We start from the raw sequence: 15,163 nt of genomic DNA on the forward strand, positions 1-15,163 counted from the left end.
GCGGGACTCGATCCCAGGACTCCTGGATCATGACCTGAGCGGAAGGCGGTCGCTTAACCAACTGAGCCACCCAGGCACCCAAGAAACAATCACATGCTTGACCTCTCTTGTCCTTTTCCTCCATACTTCCCCTACATGCCTCAATGTTCCCTCTTGAGATCAAATCTTCCTTCTATCTCTCAAGCTGCCCACACAAAAGGTAGCTTGTAGTAGACAGGCTCTAGTGACTTTTTAAGGTAATGGTAGGTTTGTTTCACAATCCCTGCACTCTATTTCACATTCCCTGGGAAAGGCCTCTATGTAGGAATGTGACCAGCGGTCTACTAAGGCCTGTCCAGTCCCAAACTGGTAAGGGGTTACTTCCACTCTGGATGATAAGAGTTTGTAATGAAAACAAGGTAACTTTTAGCTAGAACCATTTGTACTGAGCTATATCATTTGCAAGGCCTTTTTAATCAATATCTTTGGAGTCTTACAAATTCTGTGGAAAATAAGATTTCACACAAAGCAATGATTTTTTAAGTTAGTCAAAGGCGCCAAAGGTAGCATGTCAAATTATTGTTACTTTTACATTTTTTTTAAAGATTTTTTTATTTATTCATTCGAGACACAGAGATACGGAGAGAGAGAGAGAGAGAGAGCATGAGCAGGGGGAGAAGCAGAGGGAGAAGGAGAAGCAGACTCCCCGCTGAGCAGGGAGCCCGACCCCCAGGACCCTGGGATCAGACCCAAGCTGAAGGCAGACGCCCAACCACCTGAGCCACCCAGGCGCCCCACTTTTACATTTTTAAAAAGTAATACAGACCTATAGTCAATTTACCCAAGAAAAATGAAAACACATGTTTACACAAAAACCTGCACACAAACATTAATAGCTGCTTTATTCATAATTGCCAAAAACTGGAAATAACTCAAATGTTGTTTAACTGGTAAATGGATAAACAAACTTCGGTGCATCCATGTAATAGTATACTACCCAGCCATAAAAAGGAATGAACACAACAACATGGATGACTCTCAAATGTGTTATACTAAGGGAAGCCAGATCCAAAAGGCTTTAATTGTATTATTCCACTTATTTGACATTCTGGAAGAGGAAACTATAGGGGAAAACAAAGCAGTGGTTGTCAGAGGATGGGATTGGGGGAGGGGTTCCACAAAGAGAGATTCAGTGAATATTGAGGGATAATGGAACTATTCTTGATTGCGATACATGAATATGTATTTGTCAAAACTCATAGAACAGCATATCAAAAAGTGAATTTTACTATATAAATTTTAAAAATAAATTTATAAAAGTAAAAATAAAGTAACAGGCCCATGGTAAATTCAAACAATACAAGGAATTCGGTTAAAAAAAAAAAAAAAGTCTCCCTCCCAGAGCTTTATGGTGATAGAAAAAAATCTGCATTTTGATTGCAGTGATGGTTATGTAAATCTACCTATGTGATAAAATGAGATAGAACTATGCATACATTTTACACCCATGCCGATTTCCTGCTTTTGGTATTATACCATAGTTAAGATGTAACCCCTGGGTAAAACTGTGTGAGGAGTAGGAGGATCTCTGTATTTTCTTTGCAACCTCCTGTTTATATATATTTTTAAGTATCTCTCAACAAAACTTCCTATCTAGTCCTGCTCCCCAGAGGTGAACACTTAGAAATTTCTGGTGTATCTTTTGCATATTGATCTTTTATATGTGTATATATGCACATCTACATTTAACATTTAATACAAACTGGCATATCATACATTGTTCTGCATCTCACTATTTTTCTTTTTTTAAGAGTTATTTATTTTAAAGAGAGAGAGAGGACAGGCAAGCACAAGTGGGGCTAAGGACAGAGGGAGATGGAGAGAATCTCAACCAGACTCCCTGCTGAGCCTGGTGCCCATTTCAGGACACTGAGATCATGACTTCAGCGTAATTCAAGAGTCCCACGCTTAATAGACTGAGCCACCCAGGCGCCCCTCCCTATTTTTCAACCATTACTTTGGAGATATTTCCATATCACAAACACATGAATCCCCATCATTCCTTTTTCCTGCTGCATAGTATTCCATCACCTAGTAGCGTCACAATTTATTATGGACATTTGGATCTTATTCATGGACATTTGGAACTTAAGTAATTAGGAAATTTTTAAAACCTAAAAGGTCAACCAGACTTGAGACCAAATGCAAAGTTTTCACAGACTCAAGACTTGTCTAGGGCATATCTTTTGACCAGAAGGGGGAAGGCAAGAGACAGGAGGAGAGGCAAAACGCTAGGAAATATCCCTGGCCAATGGGGAAGCAGTGGGGCCGACAGGGAATTACTGCCGGGTAGGAGCTCCCGGAGGGGCGCCCTACTGCTGGAGCAGGAGGCCGAGCTCCAAAGCCAAGCTTTCCTTAGGCTGCCGCTCAGATACACCGAAGTGTTTCGGGGGTTATGCGTGATGCAGTGATGCGTAGCCACCTCCGGCCTCCTGCGGGGACCCCCGGTGGGGGCAGGGTCTGAACCCGCAACGCTTCCAGCCCACGCTCGCAGGGGGCGCACACGTGGTGACCTGCCCGCGGCCCGGTTCCCAGCTCCGGCTCCTCCTCCCTCCAGATCTCGCTCTGTTCTCTGCAGTATCACGTGCAGCCGCGCCGGGTGCAGGATGGCGGCTGCGGCAACAGCGGTGGGTGTCAGGCTCCGGGACTGCTGCAGCCGAGGCGCTGTGCTCCTGCTCTTCTTCTCCCTGTCCCCTCAGCCCCCGGCCGCCGCCGCTTGGCTGCTGGGCCTGCGGCCCGAGGACACCGCTGGAGGCCGCGTGTCCCTGGAAGGGGGCACCCTGCGCGCAGCGGAAGGCACCAGCTTCCTCCTGCGAGTCTATTTCCAGCCCGGGCCAGCGGCGCCCGCGGCGCCGGTGCCCGCACCCACCCTTTCCCCAGGAGAGAACGGCACCGGCGACTGGGCTCCGCGGCTCGTGTTCATCGAGGAGCCCCCGGGAGGTAGCGGCGTGGCGCCCAGTGCTGTCCCCACGCGCCCCCCGGGGCCGCAGCGCTGCCGCGAGCAGAGCGACTGGGCGTCCGACGTGGAGGTCCTGGGTCCCCTGCGCCCCGGAGGCGTGGCGGGTTCGGCTTTAGTCCAGGTGCGGGTGCGGGAGCTGCGCAAGGGCGAGGCAGAGAAGGGCGGCGCGGGCGGTGGCGGGAAGCTCTTCTCGCTGTGCGCCTGGGACGGGCGCGCCTGGCACCACCACGGCGCAGCCGGCGGCTTCCTGCTGCGCGTCCGCCCGCGGCTGTACGGTCCTGGCGGGGACCTGCTGCCGCCCGCGTGGCTTCGGGCGCTCGGGGCGCTCTTGCTGCTCGCCCTGTCTGCCCTATTCAGCGGCCTGCGCCTGAGCCTGCTCTCGCTGGACCCGGTGGAGTTACGGGTGCTGCGGAACAGTGGCTCGGCCGCAGAGCAGGAGCAGGCGCGCCGCGTGCAGGCCGTGCGCGGCAGGGGGACCCATCTGCTCTGCACCCTGCTCCTGGGCCAAGCCGGAGCCAACGCTGCCCTGGCCGGCTGGCTGTACGCCTCGCTGCCGCCGGGCGTCGGGGGCACTGGCGAAGATGACGGCGAGGCAGGGATTCACTTCCCGTGGCTGCCGGCGCTGGTGTGCACCGGCGCCGTGTTTCTGGGCGCCGAGATCTGCCCCTACTCGGTGTGTTCGCGGCACGGGCTGGCCATCGCCTCGCACAGCGTGTGCCTGACCCGACTCCTGATGGCGGCCGCCTTCCCCGTGTGCTACCCGCTGGGCCGCCTGCTGGACTGGGCACTGCGACAGGAGATCAGCACCTTCTACACGCGGGAGAAGCTGCTGGAGACGCTACGGGCCGCGGACCCCTACAGCGACCTGGTGAAGGAGGAGCTCAACATCATCCAGGGCGCCTTGGAGCTGCGCACCAAGGTGGTGGAAGAGGTGCTGACCCCCCTCGGGGACTGCTTCATGCTGCGCTCCGACGCCGTCCTCGACTTCGCCACGGTCTCGGAGATTCTGCGCAGCGGCTACACTCGCATCCCCGTGTACGAGGGCGATCAGCGGCACAACATTGTGGACATTCTGTTTGTCAAAGACTTGGCCTTCGTGGACCCCGACGACTGCACGCCGCTGCTCACCGTCACTCGCTTCTACAACCGGCCCCTGCACTGCGTCTTCAATGACACCCGGCTGGACACGGTGCTGGAGGAGTTTAAAAAGGGTGAGCAGTGGTCTATCTCCTCTCTCAGCTACTTCCCCCTTCAAAAGTATTCATAAACACGTGAAGTTTCGGGTGTGCAAAGCAACTCTCCTATGATAGCAAAAACTCAAGGAAGGCCCCACCTCTTGGTGGCTATTTTCATTTCACTTTTTCCTACCTTCCTTGCAGCTGACTGAGCCCCAGCCTCTAACCTTTTACTTGGCTCACAAGATGCGCTATATGCCTCATTCATTCCCTTTCAGTGTTTTTCAGGATCTAACAATTGCCAGGTATTGTGCAGGTTGGACTCTGGGGATAGTCCTTGGAGGTCATTGGGTAGCTCTCCCCCCAGTACAGAAGGATCCTCTACAGCCTCTGATAATAAGCAGCCTTCCTTTTAAAAACTCTTCCCAGGGCTGGAAACTCACAATATCCCAGGCAAACTAACTCCATTGTTGGACAGCTCCAGCTGCTGATAATGTCTTTCTTACATGGAGCAGAAAGTTATGTCTCAGGAACTTCTCTCTGGGTCCTCATTCTATCCTTTGAATCACACAGAGTAGTAAGCCCCAGACACCTTCGTGGTTCTTTTCCCTTATTTAACTTTCCCAGTACCCAGGTTGGATTAAAAATGGACCCAGATTAAAAGCTGACTAAGGCATCCGGGTCCTTGTACTTCTGGGAACCGGGGTTCCATGAGGAAGGGTGGATCTGGATGTGAGGAAATATTCTGGTAAAGGGAACCACTAGAAAATTCGCATATACAAATGAATGGGGTTTCCTTCAGAGCAGTCACCACTCCACCCCTGTCATGTCTATAGCATATCTACTACCATCTGGGGTTTGCCTTTAGAAACTGTCTTCTGGAGTTGAGTACAATTCACTCAAGAAAAATCAGCCTGGATTCCTTAGGGTCAATCTTCTTGGGATTACACAGTTTGACTGGTTCTCCCAGTTAACCAGAAGAACACTTGATTGTTTTTGAAAATCAAATCTACCTTCAAGAGTCACCATTGAGTGCAGAAGACTGTCTCATAGACCCTGGAAACAATTCCAGGAATGAGTTGAGAACAGTGACATGGTGAGGATAAGTGTAGAACCTTCTAGAATGACCATTTTGAAGGAGGCATTCATCTGTACATATGAGTTAGCATGTTTAGTAAAAACAAAACAAAAACGTCAATCCCCTGACTTTAGAATCAAGCTTCAAATACAGCTTCCCTGTGGCTAGCAAGACATTTGGCATATCTTGACACATCTTTTTGGTTATCAAAAGTTCAGTTTCATTACTTTATCATCACAGGTACTCTTTAGGACTTTCATACAAAGAGAAATCTGGGGTCTTCCTCCTGCCACAGTTTTTTTGGACAAATAAAATTGTGTTAAGTATCAAAGTGTAGCCTGAAAAGGGTGGGGGGGAGGAGTTGAAAACCTATTTTCAGTCCCAGCTGTAGACTTCGTGTTGGTATCATGAGAATGGGAGGGAAATGTGTATATATTACAGTTGTTTTAGCCCAATCTGAGCTGTTGTTTAACCCTTTTCCATCTGTCTCCCCCAAGCCCTTGCCTGACTCGATCCCACTGTACTCCGAGGTTCACCCATCCACTCTTAGAATTATTCTTACATTTTGTAAGACTGCTTACAGAAGGGAGTCTTGGATCTGGGCATAAAAACTGTGAAAATTTATGTATTAGTTTGCAAGGACTGCCATAACAAAATACCATAAACTGAGTGGCTTAAACAACAGAAGTTTATTTCCTCATAGATCGGGAATCTGGAAGTCTAAGATCAAGGTGTCTGCAGGTTTGGTTTCTTCTGAGGACTCTCTTTTTGGCTTGCAGATGGCTGCCTTCTCTCTGTCCTTTCACGGTCATCCTTCAGTGTGTGTGAGCTCATTCCTGGAATCTCTGTGGTTGTCATCATTTCTTCTTATAAAGACACCAGTCAGGTTGGATTAGGGCCCACCCTATCAGCCTGATTTTAGCGCAACTATCCCTTAAACGTGATAGAGAGAGTGCAGTTGAGATAGTGTCTCATTGTCATGTGCTACTGGAGGATATTTTTCATGAAACTCCTATAAACTCATTCATTCATTCGTTCATTTACTATTTATTGAGTACCTATGGAGTAGGCAATAGGTGAGACAATAACAGTGCCCTCAGAAAGTTAACAGTCTACAAGGGTGTACCATGTCAGAATAAAGACAGTCTTCAGAAGCAGGAATTGTGTCTCACTAACCTTTGTATCCTTCACACTTCGCACAGTGCCTTGCACATAGTAGGCTGCTCAAAAAAAGTCAGTACTGATCTGAAATGAGTCCTGCTGCAGAATTTCTAAATCTGGTCTGAAAAAGGCTTGTCGGTGTTCTATCAGTAGTCAGTTTGTAGTGAGCTAGATCGCTCAAGAGAAGCTGGGAATTACAGCGCACACCATGCCAACGAAGAGATTTCCACATCCCTTCAGAGCCTTGCTCCTTCCTCAAGGTGTGCTCCAGAAACCAGCAGCATGGGCTTCACCCCGGACCTTGTTAGAAATGCCGAATTTCCTACCTCATTTTAAATCCACTGAATGAAAATCTGCATTTTAACAAGCACCCAGGTGACTCATGTGTACATTAAAGCCTGAGAAGCATTGCCTTCAGTGAACCCTTATTAATAGTGATGGGTAGATTTACTTAGAATAAATACAAGGAATAAGTATCAAGTTGAGTGTTCTATGGCTTCATGCCATATAACACAGTGGTCATTATCTATACACGTTGTGTTTGCACCATAGGTTAGGAAAGGAAAGCCGAGTTGAACTACTTTTCTTTACCTTTAAGAATAACTTTTAAAGTAAGTCATAAAAGCCCTTCTGTTTCCCTCACTTCTTTGCATCTCAAGTAACTACAAACCCCTTAGGAGGAAGGGGAGGTAAATGATAAATAGGAACAATTACCATTAATTGAGCAACAGCTCTGATAGGCACCCTGCCAAGCCCTTTACATACTCAGAATAACCCTCCTGGGTGGACATTATCAACTCCATTTTATACCAAAAGAAGAAACTAAAGCTCAGATCCATTACATGACTTATTCAGCTCCCCACAGTCGATAACTGAATTGTGATTTGAACTAGATCTGCAAGACCCCAAAGCCTGTGTTCTTCCCACTACACCAGTCTCATTCCATCCTCTACCCTAGAACTCCTGCCACCCACAGGGTTCAAAGCCAGCCTTTCACCTCTGGCTTGCTGCCTCTGTCTGATTTACCTCTAGTTTTCATAGGTTAGAAATGGAGCTTTTATAGTTACAGGGATTGCTAACATGTATATTGCATTTTACAAAACATTTCTACCTATCTTCTCTTGTCTGATCCATAAAACAACTCTGCAGTTACAGGTGACGACCCCAAGACCCAGAAAGTTTACTTGGCCTATCAAGACCATCACTAAGCTAGTATTCCAAGGCCCAGATTCAAACCCAGGTCATGTGACTCCAAAGGTCTTACCCATATGGGATTTTACCTCTATACTTCTTATGAGCTCCAGGTCTTTAGAAATGGGGAAAAGGAAAAAGATCTTTCTAGCGAGCATGCTAGCTTTACTAAAAGGAACAGTATTTCTCCCCACTGGACTGTGAGCTCCTTAAGGGCAGACAATGAATCTTACTTATTTTGTATTCTCAGGACAAGCACAGTGGCCACCGTCACAAGGGGATGAATAGAATATTTATTGAATGAATGGTTTTAAGTAGCTAATTTCTACTGTATTTTTTATGTTTGAGTGAGGTGAACCCAAAGTATAGGATAATTAGTGTTGTTCCATTGACCATAACCAACCTCTCCTCTTCCCAGATTCTCTACCCCAGTCAGCAGCACCACTGCCCTGCCAGTCTCCCAGGCGAGAAAGCTCCCCTTCACCCCACACCCTCATCCTACTAATCACTGATTTGTCTGTTGAGTTGCCATCGACTGGGTGGCTTCAACAACAGACGTTTATTTTCTCACAGTTTGGAGGCCAGAAGTCCAAGATCAAGGTTCCACCTGATTCACTTTCTGGTGAGGGCTCTCTTCCTGACTTCTTACTACATCTTCACATGGCCTTTCCTCAGTACGTGTATACAGAGAGAGCGAACTCTGGTCTCTTCCTTGTACAGCAGTCCTGTTGGCTTAGGGCCCCACCCTTAGGATCTTCTCTAACTTAAATGATTTTCTCAGAGGCACCACTGCGGGGAGGGGGATTTGTGCTTCAACACAGGAATTTGGGTCGGGGGAGAGAGACATTCAGTCCATAACAATCACCAAAGTCTGCCAAAAATTTGCCAAAATTGCATCAGAAATATTTCTTGTATCTGTATATGGTATAGTCCACTCTTTTCACTCAGGTGAGTCATTGAGTTTATGCAAGAAATAGTTGCTGTGTATCTGTTGTTTCGGCACGGTGGAGAACATACAACAGTCCTGTCTGCATAGGGCTTTCATTCCAATGGGAGAGACAAAAATGAAACAAATGAGATAGTGATTAAGAGCATAAGCTTTGCCACCAGGCTGCCCGAACTGCATCCTGGCCTCAGGACAGTTACTTAACTGTTTTGTTAGCTGTAAAATGAGGATAATAATGGTATTTACTCATAGGGTTGGTTGAAATAATAAGCTACTTTGCATTATACTGCTTATTTAGTAATTGTCATCATAAATGCTAAATAAATGTTCGCTGAGATTCTTAAATATAAACACAAACCTATTACTCTTTTGTGCAAGTGCCTCCTAAGAAATTTCGCTTCTTCTAATTTTTGTCTCCCTCTAATCCGTCTTCTCCCTTGCCACTAGAATAATCTCCGGTAACGTCATCCCCTGCATAAAAACGCTTCTGCTCTCCCCCCACTGCCTGCAGAATGAAGTCAAAGCTGTGCTCTCCTCACCTGCTCCCTGCCTTCCCCTCCAGGCTCATCCCTCACCACTCCCTACCTCAGCTCCCTGCTCGGGCAACATTGAATTTCATGGCCACACCGCTATTGCCTTTGTACCTTTCCTCATGCTGTTCTCTTTGTCAGGAACACGCATTGCCTGATTAATCCCTACTCCAGCTCCTCCGGGAAGCTTCTCCTGTAAAGCCCAGTTTGAGCCAACTTAATTGTCCCATATCTCTCTTATTGAATTAACAGGTTGCCTGATTGGTTTTGCTTATTAGTGCTGCTCACCCGCCGAATGAGCCAGGGACTATCCTCTCTGTCTTTGTAGCTGTAGCACCCGACAACCGATAGGGCACATGATAAGTATTCAGTAAATGCTTGCTGAATGACTAAATGAATAACTGAAGGAGTTAAATTTTAACAGAAAGGATCTGCACAGCTCTGTAGTAAATGCATCATTAATGATCTCCAGCCAATCATTGTGGGCCATGCAGGACAAAGGCACATTTTAAGTGTTAGAAGAAAAGTGTTGTATATATGGTTTCTCCACTTTTTTTAGGTACATCTATTTATTGTAACAATTATTGATCCCTTATTGTGTTGAAAGCACTGTGCTAGGAGTTGGATGTATGAGATACTGTCCCTGCTCCCAAAGAGCCTACAGCCTGATAGGAGAAGAGTGTTCCCCTTTGAAAAGCAGGAGGCAGGCTGGACTCACTTTTCTCCCCATCCCCCACTTCAACAACGTTACAATTCGCAAGTCATGTTTCAGCATGTAGCATGTGGCTAAGACAGACCTGTATATAAATCATTAAAACAAAAGTGATACAATAGAAATATAAAAATGCAATGAGAGCATGGAGAAGAGAGTGACTATGGTTAGGTTTTTGGCTTTTATAAAATTTTTACTGAAGTTTGTAAGTTTCTATACTACATATTCAGAATAGAAAACTGAAAAATATAGAACAGTAGACAAAGCATGGAAATCACCTGAAGGTAATCATCCCACTATCCTGAAATAATAACTCCTCTAATATTTTGTCATATTAAAAAATATAGCACCCATAGTAACCTTAATCAAATCCTTAAAAAGAAAATAAAGAGAAAAATCCATGGTCTTGCCTTCTTCCATTAATAAAATATCCCATTCTAATCCCAAGAGTGATTTTTTTATATGATGATAATTATTTTCACTGTAGTCTCCTTGGGAGTGAGTCCCATAATTTGGGAAGACTGATTTATAAAATGGAGCCCTAAAGATTTGTTGAACTTAATTTCTACGGATTACTCTGTTTATTGGACTGTTTTTAGGAGAAAACCAACCGTATGCAGAGAACAGGGAGAAGGAATAAAGCTTCGTTCTGAAGTCAATGGCCTCCGGGTGCTATCGCTCTAATGTTTAACGGTTAAACAACTTGGCTCTGCCGGGTTAGTAACACCATCTTCCTAAACAAAAGACCTCATAATGCACATAATGTTGGATTATTCTATCTATAGACCAGCATGGCTGTAAAATAGCTTATTGCAGTTTTCATACTCAGTCTTTGTTCATTCATTCATTGATTCATTCATTTATTTTTTTTTTTTTAAAGATTTTTTATTTATTTGAGAGAGAGAATGAGATAGAGAGAGAGCATGAGAGGGGAGAGGGTCAGAGGGAGAAGCAGACTCCCTGCTGAGCAGGGAGCCCGATGTGGGACTCGATCCCGGGACTCCAGGATCATGACCTGAGCCGAAGGCAGTCGCTGAACCGACTGAGCCACCCAGGCGCCCGATTCATTCATTTATTCAGTAAATATTGAACTTCCGCTTTAGACCAGGCACTGTACTAGGCCCTGGGAATACAGTGGTGAACAAGACAGGCATAGTGGAGCTGAAAAGGTGTCCTCTTCAATCTTTGCTTCTACCACATGCAATCTGTTGCCTAAAAGACATCCAGCTAGCCAATAAACGCTCCTGGCATAGACACACAATGTAACATTTTCACTGAGGAATAATCTGGTTGAAAAGTCAGTGGTTTGCTTTATCACTCCAAATTCTGGTGTGATACTTTAGCAGGAAGAATAATCATCCCATTGCTTAATTCTATAAAAAGCTGCCAAAACATTAGTGCTACATTTTTTTGTCTTTCGTAAAATAAAATAAAAAATTATTTTCACTCAGAGTTCTATTTCACTGATATAATAATAGGTTTAAAAACATGTTAAACATTGCTAAATAATAATTAGTAGAATTTAGAATGTTTACCTTCTAAACAGTAATTAGAGCAAACGGTAAACAAAGCATAGCCCATCATGTACAGGGAGGCAGAACAAAAATAAACAAGAAAAAGTAGAAGTAATTAGATATACGAGACATTAAATTGCTGATTTATATTTTTTCTGTAGATATTTTTATTATGATTATTGTAATATTGTTCTGAAATAATTTTTTTCCTCAGCCTGGCAAAAGAAATATGAGGTAACAATAGAATCTGAGCTGGAAAGGGCACTGACAAACCTGACTGAGAGTCTAATTCATGCTTTCATTTTTAGATTTAGTTATCTTTTCCAGCACATAACAGCCTTCATTGTCAGACTTTTTATCTAATCTAAATCCCACAGGCTGCAGTTAAATTCCATTTCCTCGTTTTATCATCCTTGGTGAGTCCTCTCTTATTTGAAGAATATAGTAGCTCACCTCACTTCCATTTTTTAACAATCAAATACATTGGGTTGTATTTCTGGACCCCTTATAGCATTTGGATATCAAGGCGGGGGGTGGTATCTGTGGATGTTCCTAATACTTTCTCTTTTTTTTTTGTTTGTTTTATTTATTTATTCATGAGAGTCAGAGAGAGAGAGAGGCAGAAGCAGAGGGAGAAGCAGGCTCCCCGCCTAGCAGGGAGCCGGATGCGGGACTCGATCCCAGGACCCTGGGGTCATGACCTGAGCCGAAGCAGATGCTTAACCATCTGAGCCACCCAGGCGTCCTGTTCCTAATACTTTCTTAAACTGGTTTACCTCTAGGCCCAATAAGACCTTTCGTAACAACTCTTCCAATTCTCTTTATTGTCTGCTGTCTCTTCCTTTCCCAATTGGGATTCTTCTCAATTCATTCTTCTTTCCTTTCTTTCTTTCTCCCTCCCTACCTCCCTTCCACCCTCCTTCCCCTCCTCTCTCCCTCCTTCCCTCCCTTCCTTCCAAATGACATTATTCTGTGTCAGGCCTCCTGCCCTCCTGGTGCTTGCCATGCAGTAGAAAGATCTACATTAACCAATAAATAATTACAAGTGGTAACAAGTGATTTGAAGAAAAGGTAGAGGGAGGCATGAGAGCATACAATAGGGGCCCTGACCTGGTCTTGTGGGGAAGGATAGACTCCTCCCCCTCCCCAAGTGATATTGGAGCTGAATCCTAAAGGGTGGCAAGAAGGAGTTTCCCAGAGGAAGAGCTTTCCAGGGGAAGGGGGCAGACGTGCAAAGGCTTTGAGGAAAGGGGGCCCGTGTGGCTGTCACGTGGGTTCCTGGGCCATTTAATATCCCGTAGGGAAAGTGCCACCTCGGCCAGCCAACCTTCCCTCTAACCCTAGTGACTGTGGGCAGCCGAGTTCAGGAACATTCACTGAGGGCATGGCTACCAGGGCTCTGGGAGATGGATGCAGATGTAAATGTGGGAAAGAGCCTGCCCTCCAGGAGCGTCAAAGGGGGAAGGTCCCTGATGGAAAAGGGTACCGGGCAGCCCGGTAGGCAGGCAAGGGCATCCAGACATCTGTGGGGAAGGCAGAAGGGAGAAATTCCCTGGAAGGATCTGGGAAAATTCTCTGAGGAGAAGGATTTTGAGAAGCAATTATGAAGGGAAAGGGTGTTCTAGCTGAGGCAGGAGACTGAACTAGAAGAATAAAGGCAGAAAGGAAGCAGACGCCGCATTTGAATGCTGGAAGGCAATGACCTTAATGCTGCTTTTCTTCAAGTAAAATGGCAGAATGAGATATTTGTCAAACAATTTCTGTTCTCTCCAAAGGCCAAAGGTATATATTTTAACCATTTTTGGTGGTGATATTTCTAAAATGTTTTATGCCCATTCCTGCCTTCCTTAGGAAAGGATCCTAAATATAACCTAATCTTTTCTTGATGACGCAGGAGGGTGGTCATGCGAATGTAGTTATTTTATGCCGTGTTATAAAGCCATTCGTTGTCTATTTTTTTTCTGTCCCCTGGTTATCAGCTGCTAGTTCTCTTTGAGTCGGCCTCGAGCCAACCCTTCCCCCCACCTCACTCATCACAAAACCACTCTTTCTGTGTGTCTTTCAGAGCCTCTATTTACTGAGAAATCAAGTAAATATACGTGTTGGGAATTGTGTGCCTGGTATACAATAAGCTCCAATAAATATTTGTTGAATAAATGATTAATTAGGCTTTGACTGGGAGCCTAGGGCATGGGGTTGGTGTATGGACCTGGGGTAGTTCCTTCTGGGACCAGATTTAAAGCTGTGCAAAGTCAGATCTCCAGATGATGGGTAGTTACTCTGCTAATTTTGCAGTGTTGCTTAGCAAGCCAAACTGCCAACCGGCTCAGATCCTAGTGACTAACAACTATTTTTTCATGCCCTGGTAATACTGGTTACCATGGTGTTCTGGGTGACACAGTTGGCTTTTTTATAATTGCCTTTAGGGGTGCCTGGGTGGCTCAGTTGTTAAGTGTCTGCCTTCGGCTCAGGTCATGATCCCAGAGTCCTGGGTTCGAACTCCACATCGGGCTCCGCCTGCTTCTCCCTCTCCCACTCCCCCTGCTTGTGTTCCCTCTCTCGCTGTGTCTCTCTCTGTCAAATAAATAAAATCTTTAAAAATATATATATATTTATATGTATATAATTGCCCTTAGTGGCTCAAGAAATTTTTTTGTGAGAAGTGTATTGATTATTCTATTTTGGATGAAGTAGAGCAAGATAATTACTACAAAGTATAGCCTTTTTTCATAAACTAGAGAAAGGGACTGTTTTGTTTTTCCAAATCAAGGTGGTTGCTACAGGACTGGTAGGGACGGTAACATTTTTGTGTTTCTCTTCCTGATCTGATAGAAAGTAATTTGATTTGTTTGTATAGATTAAAAAAAAAAATCTAGCTTGTGTCAAGGGATCTTTCTGTCATCTTATTCCAATGGAATTCTTCAATATTAACATATAAATTGTGTGCCTGGTATTGAGTTCACAACCCTTTGTAAATGCAAGAGGCTATAACTGTGGCACTGTTAAAATTCTGGTATACATCACAAAGAATCATTCTATAAAGCCAAACTGTTTTTGTAGCCAAGGACTGTTTAGACTTCTAAAAGTAGAGAATTTTAGGGGTGCCTTTGTGGCTCAGTCAGTTAAGCATCCAACTCTTGATTTCGGCTCAGATCATGATCTCAGGCGTGGAGCCTGCTTAAGATTCTCTCTCTTCCCCTCTGCACCGCCTTCTAAAAAAAAAAAAAAATAGAGAATTTTAGGACCTTGGAGGTCATCTGGTCCCATCCTTTAATTTTAAGGTGGAGGAAACTGAGGCCCAGAAAAGACAAATAATAAAAATAGCAATGATAATCCCTCGTAGTTAATCTTTACATTTGCAAAGAACTTTCCCAGTTAGCTCGTTTTGCACCACCGTGCATGTAAAGTCAGTAGCATTTTTTCCCTTTTCGTATATGAGGCACCTGCGATCTGGAGACATGAGTGTCCTGCTCAGTGTTAGTGACTGAGGCAGAATCAGAAGCCACATCTGTGACTTGCTGCCTCAGGCCATGGAGCCACAGACACCGAGTCCTAGACACCTGGGCTCAGATCCCGGCTTCTTTGTTTACTAGCTGTGTACTAGGGCAGGTGACTCTACCACTTTGACTGAGGCTTATCTCCCTTCCCAAAATGGGAATAATGATACTACATTGTAAGTTTACTGAAAAGTCTAAAGATAATGCCTGTACTATACCACATTCAAGACATTCCACCATTTGTCTTCTACCTTATTGATCTAATGACACAAAATGTATCTACTTAGTCAGTTAGTATAACAAGTGCTTTCTCTGATCCAACCCATGTAAATGTAACTGGACATAATGAACAGAAGTGAGA

General features: G+C 45.0%; 1 protein-coding gene across 5 annotated transcripts in view; it reads left to right on the top strand.

The window, feature by feature from the left end:
- Nucleotides 1-1,939: 1,939 nt before the first annotated feature.
- CNNM1 (cyclin and CBS domain divalent metal cation transport mediator 1) overlaps nucleotides 1,940-15,163 on the top strand; it is a 60,329-nt gene continuing 47,105 nt past the window's right edge. For 2 of the 5 annotated variants that reach the window (XR_003520378.2, XM_027596528.2), the window contains exon 1: nucleotides 1,942-4,209. Coding sequence is in view for 4 of the 5 variants with exons in the window: in XM_027596528.2 (XP_027452329.1) it covers nucleotides 2,646-4,209 (1,564 nt within the window). In the remaining variant the exon portion in view is untranslated. Of the gene's footprint in view, nucleotides 4,210-15,163 lie in introns of all 5 variants that reach the window. The other 3 variants (XM_027596531.2, XM_027596529.2, XM_027596530.2) reach the window with 3 other exon arrangements.

The sequence above is a fragment of the Zalophus californianus genome, chromosome 15 (genome assembly GCF_009762305.2).
Source record: "Zalophus californianus isolate mZalCal1 chromosome 15, mZalCal1.pri.v2, whole genome shotgun sequence".
NCBI classification, from domain to species: Eukaryota; Metazoa; Chordata; class Mammalia; order Carnivora; family Otariidae; genus Zalophus; species Zalophus californianus.